Source organism: Pristis pectinata, chromosome 19 (assembly GCF_009764475.1).
Source record: "Pristis pectinata isolate sPriPec2 chromosome 19, sPriPec2.1.pri, whole genome shotgun sequence".
NCBI classification, from domain to species: Eukaryota; Metazoa; Chordata; class Chondrichthyes; order Rhinopristiformes; family Pristidae; genus Pristis; species Pristis pectinata.
In genome coordinates, this window is record NC_067423.1 from 30,452,673 (window position 1) to 30,472,241 (window position 19,569).

Sequence of the window (19,569 nt, forward strand, 5' to 3'; positions counted from 1 at the left end):
GCAGATGTTGTTCTGCTGATGATTTTACAAGGTGATGTTGTCCTTGCTGGTTGAAGCTATGTGATAGGGAGGTATTTTCAATGTAAGCCTATTGATTTAGTGCATTACATTTTGTGTAATTACATTGTGTCCTACTGATGGGAGGTGGATGTTAGTTATTGTACACCAATCAAGCAAACTGTTTTCTTCCGAATTGTATGAGGATATGAGTTATTTACTGGTCTTACACATGTACATGAGAGGGGTGCATTCAATTATGCTGCTGACTTGCAGATGAAGAGGTCTTGGCGACTCAGACAATGACACATACATCCTCCACCTAACTCTTGTGATCTTTGTTTTGATGTTGGGAGATTCATTTCTCACTGCCCAAATTCAGGAGATAAAAGAGCCCAAGGCTGGTAACATGCATCTGGATTTTAAGCACCATTATGTCAAATCTTGATTTGGCCATTATTTTTTGGTTTTCAAAGAGATAGAAAAATACAAGTGTACCTTTTCATTTAATTTTTAACCTGCTGAACTGCATCATTGGAAAATCTAAACAAAAAACCAAACTGGTTTCTAGTGCAAGTTGTTAGATTTAGGTTTATACTTGACACGCTTTAAAAAAAATTAAATCAAATGAAACAGGCTTTATTCAAATTTAAGTATTACCAGCAAAGTTTACCCTTCAAAAGGTCATTACTTTCTAAAACAAAAACTAGGATTTTTTTTTCATAAAAATTATTCTTTATCGTTTTTTGCTGTACAAAATGACATAAGGTGTCATTTCTGCAAGCTGTGATCTTATGTAGTCAATCGCTGAATGATATGACATCCCAAACTCAGATGTCAAGTGACCAGAGTACGTTGTATCATTTTAGAATATGCCTGCCAGTGACTCTCACTTGTGGCAATAGGCTTCAGACTGTTCCCAAATTATCTTATCATTTGAGAAACAATCCTCACTGCCAACTCATTTTGGTCTAGAAATATTATTTCATAACTCTTAAGCTTTGAGACTATTATATATTATTGAAAGGATAAATGTACTTAAAGAAACATTAACCTTCAAAGCCAAAATGAGAATCTAGCCTTTCTGACAGGGAATACAATGCACTTAAATGATCTATCAATAATACAGTGATCTCGGTATGAAGCAAATACAGCACAACAAATATCATTCTAAGAAATAAAAACATCTGCCTTGGTATAACTGAAAAGTTCACTATTCTGTTTTTTTTTCTCCCCCACAACTGTTAATTACATAGCAACTTTTCTGAGATCAACATTTTTAACATTGCAGACTGAACTTTGATGACGTATTCTTACCAGAATTTATCGAAGCATGACATTCTAAAACTGTACATATGATTTTTGTTAGAACTGAATTGAGAAAAAGGGGGCACAGTGACTAAGAAATCAATGAGCTGTGCTGACTCTCAAAAATTCATCTGCATCTAAAGAGCTGTGGCACTCAAGTCAATGTTGATGGATGTTTTATTAAATCAGTTTGAAGAAAGACAATGTCCATCCTATTCCTCAAGTACAACATGTTGGTCATATATGTTTATACATCAAACATCCTAAGTTAGAAACTCTTCTTACCTTTGTGGAGGAAGATCGACTGATTTCATTTGGAAATTGCTATTCATAACTATTTCATGAGCCAGAGTCAACTTTGACAACCCATTTGCAGTTTCTATGAGATCATCAAAAGAAACCATTTTGGGAGGGCTTGCTGTTGTAATAAAAATAAAAATAACCTTAACATAATATACAGGCAATTTTTCAGCACAAGTATACAACTTCATGATTATAATCTGTGTAGGAATAGATTTCTTACTCCATCTGCTCAATATAAACAACTTTACATCTATCATTAAAGACTGAAAAGAACATGAGAAATTACAAACCATGCATGTATCCAAAATACAAATGTGGATTTTTCTGAACTTGCTCACATAAATAAGTAACATTTTACTGGCATATGACAACATAAAAGATTACATTCATAAATGCACAGATCTGTATTCTTTTCATGTTCACCAGTTGCTCAAAACTGGACCACTACTCAGGAAAACAGTAAATACCATCATAGAACATATCTAAATGTTCGCCTTCCTGCAAAATGGAGTAATCAAGGGAATGAGAGAGCAAAGTTTAAGTCACTTCAAACTTATACTGGCAAGATCAATGGTTTTTCACTGATTACAAGAGACCCAGGACAAATGAAGTAGAGAAATTCAACCCAGCTTCGAATTACCAATCATTAATGCCAGAAAAATGCTCTTACATTTCATAAAATGAATAATTCCATTCAGTGAGACAACAAGGCCGCACACCAACATGAAAAACCAAATGTCATATCAAGATTGTATAAGATGCCCTTCTGATGCAGAGGTTAAAGCTGAAATAAAGAGGAACTTCATTTAAGCAATTCGCTTACTCTTAAAAAAGTAGACATTTGTCCACTCTCTGGTACACATTGCCTTCAAGTTAAGCAGGAGGAAAATGAATAAACTAATTAGCGATTTGACTCATTTATTCAGGTTTCAAACTTGGACTCAAATCTAAAGATTTGATGCAAACAAACTTGCAGAATGAAGTGATAGTATTTCAAGCTTGAGAATAATGGGCAACAGAAAATAGTGCTAATTATTAATTCTCTTTCCTCCATCTATACTTTTTCTGTATCTGGACTCCTTAGTTCTCAGTTACTTTCAACCTTGCACTTTAATGACTCAGGACCATATTTTCCTGACAAAACTGAAGTTCAAAGAAACAATATTGACTGAAAGCTTATCTATAACTATTGATAATATTAAATTTCAATTCTATTGAATAATAAGTCTGCTCATTGATAACATTTTCAAATTCACAGTGCAGAAGCACAGCAATTCTTTCCATACACAACTGGAAATTATGGTAGTAGCTCTAGTCCTCTGGAACCTCTAGTAAAGCGCAGCACACTTGGCAACTTATTAGAAGGAAAGACTTTCTTACTTAAGGTCAGTATGCTGTACTTTATATAAACATATTGGGTCACATTACAAAAATCTTACAACACCTACAGTAAATATTCATAACAACTTTGTAGTAGATGACATTAACCAAGTGTACAGGCCTTTAATAAGGACTATTGACCTTGCAATTTAAGAAGGGAGAATCAAATCACTTTAGGCAAGTTTAAAAGGAATGATAGATTATCTTTAGTGCCAATGATAACATTCTTTCAATAATGCTGAGTATCCTGCATCCAGACAACATTGAACACTGTTCAGTTATAAATAAACAGCTTCTTGGTTTAGTGGCCTATACTCAGATAAAGGAATGGTGAAAATAGCAGAGGAATACATATCCTCAAAACAATCCAGCATCCCTTCACTATTCCTTTAACCCATCCTTGAATATTTTAATATGAAAGAACTCAGAGCTCCTGCTCTTGTATGTATTTTCATCCAAACCCTCTAGTCCAATTGTGTTGATCCAAATGCATTGCAGAGCCCTGTCAAACTGTGGGGATGCAAGAACATGCAAATGGATCTGTTAAGTAACTTATGCAGACACTATACTATTCTCTTATATTTGACAAGACCCTTCAGTTATGAACATAACTAAAACTTCATGTATAGCAAATCTACTTTAAACCCATGTATTATGAAGAACGTTGACCAGAAATGTTACTATTCATCACAGATTACAACTGATAACTTTTTTTCACAAAGACTTACAGGCTGGTGAGCTCGGTTTACTGGAAGAATCACTACTGAAGCTTTGTCGAGCATATTCATAGTCACTGGAAGAATTGACACTATCTGACCGCTCACAAGATTCAGCATCACTGTTCAATGATTCATCATTCAAGGAATGTTTCTCATTACTGAAAGGCATCTTCTCTCTGTAAAAAGAAAATGTGCTAACATGAAAGTCCATTTTCTCCGAGCAGCTTCCTGGAATCATCTTCAACACATTTAATTGGGATTTTGTAAAAAATAGTTCTATTATTCAAACAGGCATTTGAAATAACATATAAACAAAGTGTGGAAGAGACAAATGCCAGGAGGTAATTGTACACTGCTCAGCCAGAAATAAGCAATTATAAATCCAAACACATTAAAATCGGAACTGGGTAAACAGAGCTAGAACACAAGACAGGAATTGTGTGGTGTACCAGAAAACTATTGCATGCCAAGTCAAAGAAGAGTAAGAATGCAAAACAAAAAACTTCTTTTTTTGACAATCTAATTGATTTCCCAAAATGCTGCTCATATGGAAAAGTAGAGGGGAAAGTATCCAGAATCTCTCACTGTAGCGTGTTCACTGCCCACAGGGTCACAGAATGAACTGTTAATTGGTGAAATGAACTCAAATCTGAATTTGCTAATTACAGATTATTACATATGAAGCCAATTTGAAGCTGCCTCAAAATATCAGGTTTTTGTGTAATATTAACTGCTCACTTGCTTGCTGTTGGATAGGATTCTGATAAAGAAATAAAAAGCTTTATTGTCGACTGCAGTCTGTTGTTACTTTTATTTATCTTTCTACTCACATTATCAATTTGCAATGCTCTGTAAAACTAAAAGGAAAAGCTTTCATATTAAAATACTTTCATGGTCCATCTGATCAAACAATATGGTATACAACCATTACCTCAATTACTTACCTTATCTTAGTAAATCAAAAGTTGTAGTTTGGAAACAGAAGAAACTGAAATGACTGGGGGGATGTTAAACATACTACATTTACTTACAACCTAATGTATGACTGGATGTACCAGTTGGACTATGAAAACTCAAAAACTACAGATGCTGGAAATCTGAAATAAAAAAAATGTTCAAAGCATTCAGCAAGTCAGACAGCACCTTTGAAAGAGAAAAGGAGTTAATGTTTCAGGCCAATGACCCTTTTTCTCCCCTCTTTCCTGGGTCTGACAATGATATTGGCTCAGTTTTTCATCTTTCCATCAGCTTGACATGTTGGCTATGTCCTGCAGCATTGTACAACTCCATGTTCCTTTCTTTGCATTTTCAAATCTCTCTCTCTATTAACCCTCTACAACATAGTGACATGACTAAAGAGGAAGTACTGGTGGTATTGAAGTGCATAAAGGTGGCTGAATCCCTGGGGACCTGATCAGGTGCATCTTAGGATATTGTGGAAAGCAAGGGAAGAAATTGCTGGGACCCTGGCAGAGGATTTTTGTATCTTCATTGGCCATGGGTGAGGTCCTGGAAGATTGGAGGACGGCTAATGTCTTACCATCCTTAAAAGCTTTGGAGAATCGAATTCTTGTTCATGGGGAGTACATTTCCTGTATTCTAACTACAATAATAATTATTCCAGAAATTTCCTCTACCATGATACATTCACCAAGCATCAGTCATACATGAAGATTAACCCTGAATGTTGATCCTAGAAATAAAAACAGATTAGATGGTATTCTCAATTAAACAATGAAGCCATTGTAGCTGTTGGCCATTGTGTGTTTAGCTGATATCTGCATATGCAAATAGGGTCACTGAAAGATAACCAGTAATGGACCTTGCCAATTTCTCTCTACCAAACAGATGGGTATTGAGACCAACTGTACAAACTGAACTTGATGAGACAAAAAAAATAAGGAGATATCAGGAACCAGACAGTGAATGTTATGGCTTCATAGGACAGCTGCTGACTATCTACCTATATTTTAAAAGATGATTTCATACCTCAAACAGCCATATTGGTTTAGGCAATAGGCTTCAAATGCAGATCATGATGAAAATTTAAACCCATTTAAAAGATCAACAGTTTACAATACTAACTGTATAAGTATCAGACTAGTGGTGTGGCGATTTTCAGTATGACAAATTAGACTTTACTATTAATATACCAAACAGTTACTCAGAGTCTTTCTAGAAAGAAATCATTTCATATCTCATCTTTATTCATTTAAATTGCACAACTCTTTGTTGACAGTTGATGGAACAGCAAAGATTCCATGGAGCAACAAGTGAATTAGTCCAGGCAAATTAAACATTTGCATGTTCTTCTTTTCATCAATACAGGAATTAGAAATGAATTATGAATTGTGTGCTATGTTTTACTGCTTATAACAATTCATTATGACCTCACACACTTCCTTGTGAAAGTACTGCTGTACCAGCACTGGTAGGAAAGTGTAAATGCAAGTTTACAGAAAAAATGTGGTAATTGGAGTTTATAATATAAAAATATAAATATGAGTTTAACATGGGGACAAATAGATTTAAGCACCCTGATCCGATTATCCCTCCCCGGAAACCATGACCGTAACCTTAAGGTTATTCTATCCTACCTGTCATTAAAATCGGAAATAATAACCCTGATGAGCACTTCCCGGTTTTAATTCTAATCAAAACAATTGTATAGTTTTGATAAAGCAAATGCACTTCGCACTAAATTGCATATTCTCTCTTTCAGGCAATAGGATTGTTTTCACTCGATCAAGCAAGACCTTTATGACTAATGCTTAAAATATAAGTTCAGACAAACTGACACAAGGGGTGTTCCAAATCGGGACTGTGGCGACAATTCCTAGGCCGGAGGTGTAAATAGCATCAGAATATTCAGTATAGAAGTTAGTGAACACCCTGTAAACCAGTACTTAGAAGGCTATTCTGGCACTCAGTGCACGACCGCCATAGATGGGTCGCTCAGGAGAGTTGATGATCAGTTTTAAGCCTCCTCTTACGTCACGCAGGCAACCATGTGATCAGAGCGATCACAACACGACCTCCCAGCCCGTGAACAAAAAACTCCACAACTATGCAAGTAGCCCAGGAAGGGCAAATCAACCACTGAACTTTTGAGTCTACCCACTGTAAGCAAGGGTAGACGAGGCATTTGAACAACTCCTTCCTTCCAAACAAATGCAGCTCAGAAGCCCGAATGGCTCTTTTTATTTAACGAGCAACCCAAAAAAATGCCCTTTTTATGCAAAAACAATACGCTTCAAGAATACGGAGTCTGGGCGGAGCAAATGAATAATGTTTTTGTTGGACTTCAGCAGCAACGGGACGATACTGGACTGGATGCATCGGGTTTGTTTACGATCCCGGGCACAGGTTCGCTGAGCTCCAGCTGTCACTCACAGTTAAAGGGCTCCAGCAGCGGATTGTACACGGTTCCGAACACGGCCTCACTGAGCTCCAGCCGTCACTCACAGTTAAAGGGCTCCAGCAGCGGGCTGGTCCACGGTCCCGAACACGGGCTCGCTGAGCTCCAGCTGTCACTCACAGTTAAAGGGCTCCGCCAGCAGCTGGAGGGGTAGCAGCCGCGCTGCTACTTATGAATCACCCGGGAGTCGGCGTGTCCACCACACCAGCAGGGATGATGCAGTCACCGAGTTGTCTGTCTCGACATGTTCAATATCACCAGATGGCTAGAAACCTCGTCGATCACTTGCATTTGTTTTTCATTGTGTGCTGCCTCGTAAACCGATGCATCGACCTCATGAACTCTGTCTTCAATTCGGATGGAACAGTTGTTTTCCCTGAGTTCCCCCTCTCTCGGGGTATAAGGACTTATGAACTCTGCCTGTTTGTTTACGGATATGACGTGTTATTAAAACGTTACATTGTTACTAATATGAGGGGTGTCACATGATGAAAGCGGCCAATGATGATTCCATAGTAACCAGCAAACTGTGCACAGCTGTTGCACTACTTTTGAGCAGAGAATAGCTGAGCAACCAACAACGCCGGTAGCGTCTCTTGCCTTAAGCGTTTATGGTGCCTTGTAATTCTCCTCTCCGCCCACCGACGCTTCCAAACAGCCGAGTCTCTGTTTCCTGCTATAACAAGCTTTTGTCATCTTCATGTTTCACTATTATTGCCCACTTGTCGTCGCTGATCGATTGAATGCTACATCGTGTACGTCCCTCCAGAATCATCCGTTAAAATGTCACAATTGCACTTGTCCGGAAATGTATAATGAATATGCAAACATGCATGCTCATCGGAGGAACAGCATTGTACTCCTTCGGTAAGGAAGTACCCTGGCTGTTATCGCTGTTTCGTGAACAATGCCATTCGTTCAATTCTAGCATATGCATTTTTAATTATTCAAATGCTTATTCAGGCGAGTCTTGCTCGCGTTCCACATTTGATGGCACGAAAGAATACAAAAGTCAGACAATACATCCACTGTATTACTACAAATAGAAGCTGACACACTCTTCCCTCTGAAGAGGTTTTGTTTTATTAATTTTGCGACTTCGGCAGCTGATCACACGTCATTATCCTTGAGATGGCACTCAGCCTACAGCAGAATGGAAGATTCTTCGAAAAACACTGGTTTCGGGGCACTGTAAACAATACTTCCAGCTGCCATTCGTGAGAATCTTGGTCATGTGGATGTTTCGTGCAAGGCCCTTGCTTTTGTAATGGCACAATTATGACTTGTTACACTTCAGAGGTTATTTAACAGCCAACAACATTTGCGTTGTTCTGGAGTAGGCGGGATGAACTAAGCAGAGATCTCACCCCATTAAGGCCATGAGTGACCCTGATGAGTTTTTTACAACATGGAACAGTACAGCACACTACAGGCCCTTCGGCCCACAATATTGTGCCGACCTTTAAACCTCACCTAAGACTATCTAACCCCTTTCTCCCACATAAACCCTCTATTTTAAATTCCTCCATATGCTTATCCAGTAATCTCTTGAATTTGACCAATGTACCTGCCTCCACCACTGCCCCAGGCAGCGCATTCCATGCCCCAACCACTCTCTGGGTAAAAAACCTCCCTCTGATATCTTCCTTGAACTTCCCACCCATTACTTTAAAGCCATGCCGTCTTGTATTGAGCATTGGTGCCCTGGGAAAGAGGCGCTGGCTGTCCACTCTATCTATTCCTCTTAATATTTTACACACCTCTTTCATGTCTCCTCTCATCCTCCTTCTCTCCAAAGAGTAAAGCCCTAGCTCCCTTAGTCTCTCCTCATAATGCATACACTCTAAACCAGGCAGCATCCTGGTAAATCTCCTCTGCACCCTTTCCAACGCTTCCACATCCTTCCTATAAAGAGGCAACCAGAACTGGACACAGTTGTGGTCCAACCAGAGTTTTATAGAGCTGCATCATTACCTCGCGGCTCTTAAACTCGATCCCTCGACTTATGAAAGCTAACACCCCATAAGCTTTCTTAACTACCCTATCCACCTGTGAGGCAACTTTCAGGGATCTGTGGATATGGACCCCCAGATCTCTCTGCTCCTCCACACTACCCAGAATCCTGCCATTAACTTTATACTCTGCCTTGGAGTTTGTCTTTCCAAAGTGTACCACCTCACACTTCTCCGGATTGAACTCCATCTGCCACTTCTCAGCCCAGCTCTGCATCCCATCAATGTCCCTCTGCAATCTTCGACAATCCTCTACACTATCCACAACACCACCGACCTTTGTGTTGTCTGCAAACTTGCCAACCCACCCTTCTACCCCCTCATCCAAGTCATTAATAAAAGTCCCAGAACCGATCCTTGTGGGACACCACTAGTCACAGCCCTCCAATCCGAATGCACTCCCTCCACTACAACCCTCTGCTTTCTACAGGCAAGCCAATTCTGAATCCACACGGCCAAGCCTCCCTGGATCCCATGCCCTCTGACCTTCTGAAGAAGCCTACCATGGGGAACCTTGTCAAATGCCTTACTAAAATCCATGTAGACCACATCTACTGCACTACCCTCATCAATCTGTCTGGTCACCTCCTCAAAGAACACTATCAGGCTTGTGAGACATGATCTGCCCTTCACAAAGCCATGCTGGCTGTCCCTGATCAGACCATGATTCTCTAAATGCTCATAGAGCCTATCTCTAAGAATCCTTTCCAACAGCTTGCCCACCACAGATGTAAGGCTCACTGGTCTATAATTCCCTGGACTATCCCTACTACCTTTTTTGAATAAGGGGACAACATTTGCCACCCTCCAATCCTTTGGTACCATTCCCGTGGACAACGAGGACTCAAAGATCCCAGCCAAAGGCTCAGCAATCTCCTCCCTCGCCTCGCGGAGCAGCCTGGGGAATATTCCGTCAGGCCCCGGGGACTTATCTGTCCGAATATTTTCTAACAGCTCCAACACATCCTCTCTCTTGATATCTACATGCTCTAGAACATTATCCTTACCAACACTGTCCTCAGCGTCATCAAGTCCCCTCTCCTTGGTGAATATTGAAGAGAAGTATTCATTGAGAACCTCACCCACTTCCACAGCTTCCAGGCACATCTTCCCACCTTTGTCTCTAATCGGTCCTACCTTTACTCCCGTCATCCTTCTGCTCTTCACATAAGTGAAAAAGGCCTTGGGATTTTCCTTAACCCTACTCGCCAAGGCCTTTTCATGTCCCCTTCTTGCTCTCCTCATCCCCTTAAGTTCCTTCCTTGCTACCCTATATTCCTCAAGAGACCTATCTGATCCTTGCTGCCTATACCTTATGTATGCTGCCTTCTTCCTCCTAACTAGATGTTCCACCTCTCTTGTCAACCATGGTTCCCTCACCTGCCATTCGTTCTCTGCCTCACCGGGAAAAATTTATCCCTAACATCCTGCAAGAGATCCCTGAACAATGACCACATCTCCATAGTACATTTCCCTTCAAAAATGTCATCCTAATTCACACTCACAAGTTCTAGCCTTTTTGCCTCATAATTTGCCTTTCCCCAATTAAATATTTTCCTGTCCTCTTTGCTCCTATCCTTGTCCTTGACAATGCTAAATGGAGCGGTGGTCACTGTCCCCCAAATGTTCACCCACTGAGAGATCTGTCACCTGGCCCGGTTCAATACCTGATACTAGATCTAATATGGCATTCCCTCTAGTCGGTCTGTCAACATACTGTGACAGGAATCCATCCTGGACACACTTTACGAAGTCTAAGTAACTGCGCCTTTCTTGTTCTTAACTTCCACCCATACTGACTCTAGAGGGGATCCTGCTGCATTATCCACTCTTCCTGCAGCTGTAATAGTATCCCTGACCAGTAATGCCACCCCTCCTTCTCTTCTCCCCCCCTCCCTATCCCTTTTAAAACACTGAAATCCGGGAATATTCAGTATCCATTCCTGCCCTACTGACAGCCAAGTCTCTGCAAGAGCCACAATATCATAGTTCCATGTATTTATCCAAGCTCTCAATTCATTACCCTTATTCCTGATGCTTCTTGCATTTAAGTAAATGCACTTTAGCCCATCCACCTTACTACTTTTATACACTATACTCTGCTTCTCCTTCCTCAAAGCCTCTCTATATGTTAGATCTGACTTTACTCCATGAACTTCTTCCACTGACCTATCCCTCCAGTTCCCATCCCCCTTGCAAACTAGTTTAAACCCTCCCGAACCACACTAGCAAACCTGTCTGCAAGGATATTGGTCCCCCTCAAGTTCAGGTGTAACCCATCCAATCTGTACAGGTCCCACCTTCCCCAGAAGAGATCCCAATGATCCAAAAATCTAAAACCTTGCCCCTTGCACCAACTCCTCAGCCACACATTTCTCTGCCATCTCCTCCTATTCTTACCTTCACTATCACGTGGCACTGGCAGCAATCCTGAGATTGCTATCCTTGAGGTCCTGTTCTTCAGCCTTCTGCCTAGCTCCCTAAACTCACTTTTCAGGACCTCATCCCTCTTTCTACCTATGCCGTTGGTACCAACATGTACCACGACTTCTGGCTGCTTTCCCTCCCGCACAAGAATGCTGTGGACCTGATCAGAGACATCCCAGACCCTGACACCTGGGAGGCAACATACCATCTGGGATTCTCACTCACGTCCACAGAACCTCTTGTCTGTTCTCCTGACTATCGAGTCCCCTATCACTATTGCCCTCCTCTTCTCCTCCCTTCCCTTCTGAGCAGCAGGACCAGTGCTAGTGCCAGAGACCTGGCTACTGCTGCTTGATCCCTGTAGGTCATCCCCTCAACAGCATCTAAAGCGGAATACCTGCTTTTGAGGGGAACAGCTTCTGGGGTCCTCTGCTTTGTCTGCCTGTTCCCTTTCTCTTTCTTTCCCCTGACAGTCACCCATCTATCTGCCTCCTGGACCCTAGAAGTACCTGCTCTAAGGGGGGGGGGGGGGGGGGGGGGGGGTGACTGCCTCCCAATGCACAGCATCTACATAACTCTCTCTCTCCCTGATGCTTTGCAGTGTTTGAAGCTGCGAGTCCAGCTCATCAATTCTGAGCCGGAGTTCCTCCAGCATCAAGCACTTACTGCAGATGTGGTCACCGTGCACCACAACAGGGTCCAATAGCTCCCACATCGCCTTGCCCTCCATCTGAACTATTTTTTTCTTACCTAGCTGTAGTCTACTTAAAAGTTATAACAATAACAGTAAACATTACCTTAACTTACCAGCTACTCACCAGTGTTGTTGCAGATGGCCTCTGCCTCTTGATGCCAAAGCCTGTTGTGCCAAAGCCACTCACTCTGACTCTGTCCACTCCGACAATGGCCGCTCCAAAAATGTAATTTTTGTGATAACATTATAAAGGCTTGTTGGTGTATTTTTCTCCGAATTCCAAAGTAACAATTTGTCTGCAGCCAACAACAGCAGCATGTACATACCTTCTTTACAAAGTAAACTATCATAAGATACCTCAAAGCACAACCAAACCAAATTTGACAATAAGGAAATATGGCGATTTACCACACATTTACATATAGAAGCATCCTGAACAAGGAAGTGGAGGTGCAGACTGCTGGGGTGTGCGTTCCTAGAGCTCAGGACCTTAGCAATTGAAAACATATAAGAAGATTAGAAATGGGAAGAGAAATCATGACTTCAATAAGGTCATGGGAGATCCAATCTTGGCCTCAACACCACCTTGACCCCTTTAGTTAATTTACGTGAATCATAGAGTCATAGAGCAGGGAAACAGACCCTCGGGCTCAACTCATCCATGCCAACCAAGATGCCCATAGAAGATCGTCCCATTTGCCAGTGTTTGGCCCAAATCCCTCTAAACCTTTCCTATCCATAAACCTGTCCAAAGGTCTTTTAAATGTTGTTATTGTAACTGCCTCAACCACTTCATCTGGCAGCTCATTTTATATATGTACCACCTGTGTGTGAAAAAGTTGCCCCTCAGGTCCCGACTGAATCTTTCCCCTCTCACCTTAAAGCTAAGCCCTATGCCCTCTAGGAAAAAGACTGTGTGCATTCATCCTATCTATGTCCCTCATGATTTTATACAGCTCTATAATATCACCCCTCAGTCTCCTATGTTCCAAGGAATAAAGTCCTAGCCTGCCCAACCTCTCCCTAGAACCCAGTCTCTTGAGACCTGGCAACATCATTGTAAATCTTCAAGTACAATACTCCAAGTGTGGCCTCACCAATTTCTTGTAGAACTATAAGATAACATCCCAACTTCTGTACTCAAAGCCCTGGCTGATGGCCAGAGTGCCAAAAGCCTTTTTCACCACCCTGTCTACCTGTGATGCCATTTTTAGGGAACTATATGTGTACTCCTAGGTCCCTCTGTTCTACAACACTCCCCAGGGCCCTACCATTCACTGTGAAAATCCCGCCCAGGTTTGACTTCCCAAATTGCAATATCTCACACTTATTGAAATTGAATTCCATTTGACAATCCTTGTCCCACTTACCCAGCTAATCAAGATCCCACCGTATCTCCTAATAACCTTCTTCACTATCTGCGATACCACTTATTTTAGTTTCATCTGCAAACTTACTAACCATGCCTTGTACATTCTTATCCAAATCGTTGATATAGATGACAAACAACAATGGGCCCAGCACCAACCCCTGAGGAACACCACTAGTCAGGGGCCTCCAGTCCAAAGAACAACCTTCCACCATCATCCTTTGTTTCTTAGCATCAAGCACAGAGTCTTTTTATAGCATCACTATCTGTTTTCATATTATATGCCAATTTACTCTTATAGTCTATCTTCTCCTACTTTATATTTCATTTGGTCACAACCTCTAATGGGCTTTTATGGGAGGGTTGGAGAGGAGGAGGAGATCACAAAGTTAGGGAGGGGCGGGGGGAGTAAAACGGTGAGAATTTTCAATTTGCAGAGTTGCTTAACTGCAAAGAGAATGGGAAAATGTGATAGTGGCAGGGAAGCTGTGAGGGAGGGAGGAGAGAGGAGATCAGAGAGGGACTTGGTGCAAATTAAGACACTTGCCAGCAGATTTTTGGTTGACCTCAGATTTAGATAAGGTAATCTGAGGAAGACTGGTCAGTATTCAAAGTGAGCCTGGTCGAGAGTTAACAAAGGCATGGATGAGGATTTCAGTAGCAAATGAGATAGAGTTAGGTGATGCAATAGGAGTAAAAATAAGTTTACCTAGTGACTGTGTGACTATATTATCCGAAGGTCACCTCATAATCACTTATGACAAATTTGTGAACAGACTGGTACAGCCTTAGGCAGTTACCTTGCTGAAGGCTGGAAATATGCAGTCAGGGAACAAGCTTGTGGTAAATACCATTGCCAATGACTTTAGTATTCCCACTTCAAATTGCACTCCAGACTCAAGCATAAAATCTGGGCTGACACCACAATGCAGAACTGATAGAATATTGTATTGTAGGAGGTGCTATTTTTCAGAAGAGACCTTAAACTGAGGTTCCATCTGTTCTCTCAGGTTGATGCTGAAGGTTCCATGGCACCCTTTCAAAGAAGAGAAAGGGAATTATCTCCAGTGCTTTGACCAATATTAATACCTTAACCAGCATCATTAAAGCAAAATATTTGGTCATTATCGAATTGCAGTGGGAACTTGCTGCCACTGTGCTTTTGTGTTGTTGAAGGGCTGCATATCAATAAAAAGTAGAAAACCCAAGGATAGATCCTTGAGGTGTCAGAAGTGATGGTAAGGGATTAGAATGAGATGACATTGGGCAGCACAATGGTGCAAACAGCTTCAACGACAAGGGTTTGATCCTGACCTCTGGTTTATCTTTATTAAGTTTGGATGTTCTCCCTGTGACATGTGGGTTTCCCTGGGTGCTTTATTCTCCTTCCACATCCCAAAGACGTGTGGGTTGGTAGGTTAATTAACTCTTGTAAATTATCCCGCATGTAGGAGGGTGTGATTTCAAATAATGAAGCACTGGAAGAGGATGGTGCAGCTGACTGTGGCAGGCAGGTTGAGAAAGGTTGAGAAAGACAAGGAAGGATCGTCTATCTTTGTGTCAGACGCTTGGGATCTTGTTAGTGATTTGGATAAAAGGCATTTTGCTATCGTGTCAGAGGGAATTCAGTTTCGAGAAATACAAACAAAGAGGCCCAGAAATTCTTTTGTTTCCATATAAGAGTGTTAAGAACATACTGTGCTTTACCCTAGCACTGTTTTTAAAAATTGCCAAAGATACAAATGCTTCCTTATTGGGAATGTGACACACCTTATCAAAACCCTCCAATGGGTATGTGCACGTCTGCTGGTACTTAGCTACAACAGCAACAACACAGAAACATGGAAAACTAAGAGCAGGAGTAGGCAGTTTGGCCCTTTCAGCCTGCTCTGCCATTAAATATAACCATGGCTGATCACCTTAATACCATATTGCCACTGTTTGACCCACTGAGTTCCTCCAGCAGTTGCTTTTTTGCTCCAGATTCTAGCATCTGCAGTCTCTTGTATGGGTTCCACTGGGTGCTTTAGTTTCCTCCCACATTCCAAAGATCAATGGGTTGGTAGGTTACCTAGTCGACCTAATCTCTCCCCAAATGGCAGACCTGCTATTCCAGAAATCAGTCTGACCATTCTTCACTGTGCTCTTTCTATAGTACACATTTGTATAGCCTTTCTTAGATAATGAGACCAAAACTTCTCACAATACTCCAAGTCTGGTCTTACCAAGGCCCTGTGTAATTGTAGTAAGATATCCTTGCTCCAGTACTCAAATCCTCTTGCAATGAATGGCAACATCCCAACTGTATTCTTAACTATTTGCCTTACCTCCAGGTTTGCTTTCAATGGTATACAAGAACACCCATGTCTTTTCGCACGTCAATACTTCACATTTAAATAGTACGCCCCCTTTCTGTTTTTCTTACCAAAGTGGATAACTTCATTTATTCATATTATACTGCACCTGCCAAGTTTTTGCTCATGCTGATTCTTTCAAAGTCACCTTGAAACCTCTTTGCGTCTTCCCCACAATTCACAATCCCATCCAGTTAAGTATAATCAGCAAATTTTAAAATATTTTGTTCCCTCAACCAAATCACTGACATGTATTAAGGCCCAAGTATACTTGCGGTACCACAAGTCCAGGTGTTCAAATACTAGTCCAGTAATTTAGTAGTCACACTATGACATGGATGTGGACATCAACTGGATCGATTATATAAGAATGATGTTGATATGTTCATCCACAATAACTCATGATTGTCAAGAAGTTTGTTCACAAGTGAACAGATGTTCTGAAGGGGGATGCACACACTGATCCACTGGCAGAGTCCAGTGTCAGCACTTTTCAGAGAGAGTTGAATGGAATGCAAATTGGAAAGATTAGCTCTCAATGACAGGAAGGTCAATGAGAGAAAAATGGAAAACGTAATAATAATCAAGAGGACAGAATGAAATCAAACTGAGTAACTTGCACAATGAAACTAAATCAAAACTGCTGAAGGAAAAAAAAATAGAGCATTGTGAGGCTATGAAATTTATAATTGGAGATCACGTCTGAAGTTGAGATTCTGTCTGCTTTTAAGAATATTACTCCTTGAAAGGGGTTTTGTGACTGAGACGGGTAGGATCCCTGGCCAGAGAGCCTTAAGCTTGCTTTGTGGAGTGAACAGGAGCAGTCCTGCTCCCCTCACGCCACAAAGAAAAAGATTAAATTCCTAACAACCACCTGTTTGGAGCTTTTCTAGCTTTTGCTCCTCCTTACTCCTGGAAAGCAAGAACAAATTACCCTCCCAGGCTCTGGCTAAGATAACAATTAGAAAGATGATGGATATGGAGCCCCACCTTTACGCTTAAAGAAGGATTTCAAGAAACAAGATATTTTTCCTCAACCCTTCATGTTCTTTCCAAAGCCATTCTGGTTTTATATAAGTGATGGATACTTTACACCCTTCTGAACGTATTCTGATATCAATCATTCTGCTCAGCATTAAATCACCACCTGATAAAATGAATACAATTATCAATTCCGGGCTCAGATATTAAAACACCTTCCCAATGCCACAAATTTCTTTACTAATCTATACATTTGTTAAATCTTACTGTTTATTAATAATACATTTTAAAAATTGAAAAATTCAGATCATTTTAAATATATACAGTTAAGTAGAAGTCAATTAGATACGTCAACCTACATAAAACTTTTGTACAAGATAGAGCTGTCATTTGATTGCTGCTATTTCTATTCTACAGAAAGTCAATGAATTTTAATAATTTACTTACTTATATTTTAAGTAGCTCACACACAAGTGCCTTTTAGTTAATAATCCACAAGGACATCATGGATGGTGATACAAGCATTGAATGTACCCTATCTCCCAGGCTTTTGTTCTACTATTTACAGCCAAATCTGATGCTATTACCATGAACTTGTGAATTAGGAGCAGTAGGCCGCTCCTGTTGCAAGCTAAGGAACTGTGAAAGAAATCAGTCAAAAGGTAATGGTAAGACCATACCAACATATACAGCACAAGGGAAATTCATACAACAAAATTATAGGCGAACTATTTCACTAGCATTACAGATAATGAAGAAATCTGTTTGGAAAACTTATTCTTGCTTTTTTTCTTCTGCTTTCAGAAGAAGAGCCAAAAACATACCAGAGTTCAAAAATGAAATTATAGTTGAGGCATTGTCTGCTCAAATAGAATGAGTGGCTCTTTCTGTGGCACACCAACACATTGTAATTGTGGATTCATCTTTGCTGCTTCAGAACAAAATTCTTCATGCAATTGACGCAAATGATTGCAGTGTGTTGCCCAATGTAAGTGCTTCAATGCATTACTCATACTTACACCTGACCGGCATTGCAACAAACCACCAAATATTGCACTCCTCCTTATCATATACACTGGTGGTGGGTCAGTATCTATGTTACCAGATGAGTAATACAGGCCTGGCCTAACAAGTCCAGAGAATGAGTTCATTGCAACTATGGAACTTAAATTCAGTTAATAATCTGGAATTTAAAAAAAAGTCATAGTAAGATGAGCATGAAACCAAAAAAAAAGCACATACAAACTGAGAAGAAATCTGTCATCTTTGGGGCATCATTGTGCCATCATAGTGGCATCCTCCATTGTGTTGTGTGGCACCACAGTTACATTAAATGGGACAGATAATCGATCTGACAGCTTAAAATTAGGCATCCATGAGTTACCATGGAATATCATCATCAGCAGAAACGTACATCACCACAATCTATAACCTCATGCTCCAGTATATCCCTCACTCTACCATTACAATCAAGCCTGAGGTTCAACACTGGTCCAATGAGGAGTGCAAAAGGGCAAGCAGGGAATATGGGGCATCAATAGGCATTCCCACAAATGAGCTGCCAACGTGGTGAAAGGTGCCATACAGTAAAAATGTAATACAAAGAACTAAGGAGTCCTACAACCAATGGATCAGATCAGGACTTTGAAGTCGTATCTAGTTGTGAATGGTAGTGGATTTTTAAACATCTAACTTGAGGGGAAAGCTCCAAGAATGCCCCCATCCTCAACAACAGCAGAGACCAGCCTGTGTAGCCAGAAGTGCCAAGTGGATGATCCATCTCAGTTTCCTCCTGAGATCTTCATTATATCAGAAGGATCTTCAGCCAATTCAATTCAATCCACATGATATCAAAAAACGGGTGAGAGCACTGAATACAGTTTTGGCTTTACTGGTGTTCCAGACCTAGCTGAGCCTCTAGTGAGGCTGTTCCAATAAAATTACAACACTAGCATCTACCTAACAATGAAGAAGATTGTCCAATATGTCCAGTTTACAAAAAGCAGAACAAATCCAAACCGGCTAATTATCGCTTACTCTATACTTCAATCTCCAAATCATTCTGCTCTTAATCATAAGGAATGTGATGTTGACAGTGTTATCAAGTCGAACTGACTCTCTAATAACCTGCTCATTGATGCCCAGTTTGGGTTTTGCCAGGACCACTCACTTGGCTGTAGACTTCAACACAATCTAAATCAAAAAGCTGAATTCTAAAGATGAGGTGAAAGTGATTACCCTTGATGTTAAGGTAGCATTTGGCTGAGTGTGACATCAATAAGTCCAGAGGAAATGGAAATCATTGGACATCAGGGGTGGGGGTGGGAGAGGGTGTTGAACTACAATGGTTTCACAGAAGGGTGATTTTTGGAGGCCAATTAACCCATTTCTAGGACATCACTGCAGAAGTTTCAGCTGCTTCATCAATGACCTTTGTTCAATTATAAGGTCAGAAGAGGGGATGTTTGCTAATGATTACACAATGTTCAATTGCTTTGGCAACTCCTCAGCCACTGAAGCAGTCCATCCAGCAAGAACTGGACAACATTCAGGGATGGCCTATGAAGTGACAAGTAACATACAAACCACAAAAGTGCCAGGCAATAT

General features: G+C 40.8%; 1 protein-coding gene across 3 annotated transcripts in view; it reads right to left on the reverse strand.

Annotated features, from left to right (window-relative positions):
* Positions 1-19,569, reverse strand: part of LOC127580358 (T-complex protein 11-like protein 2) — a 41,714-nt gene that overhangs the window by 15,500 nt on the left and 6,645 nt on the right. Inside the window, exons 1-3 of one of the 3 annotated variants that reach the window (XM_052033704.1) lie at positions 7,101-7,771; positions 3,717-3,883; positions 1,591-1,723 (exon numbers count right to left, since the gene is read on the reverse strand). In XM_052033704.1, coding sequence (XP_051889664.1) covers positions 1,591-1,723; positions 3,717-3,876 — 293 coding nt within the window. In that variant the 5' untranslated portion in view covers positions 3,877-3,883; positions 7,101-7,771. Of the gene's footprint in view, positions 1-1,590; positions 1,724-3,716; positions 3,884-7,100; positions 7,772-19,569 lie in introns of those variants that run through there. The other 2 variants (XM_052033705.1, XM_052033706.1) reach the window with 2 other exon arrangements.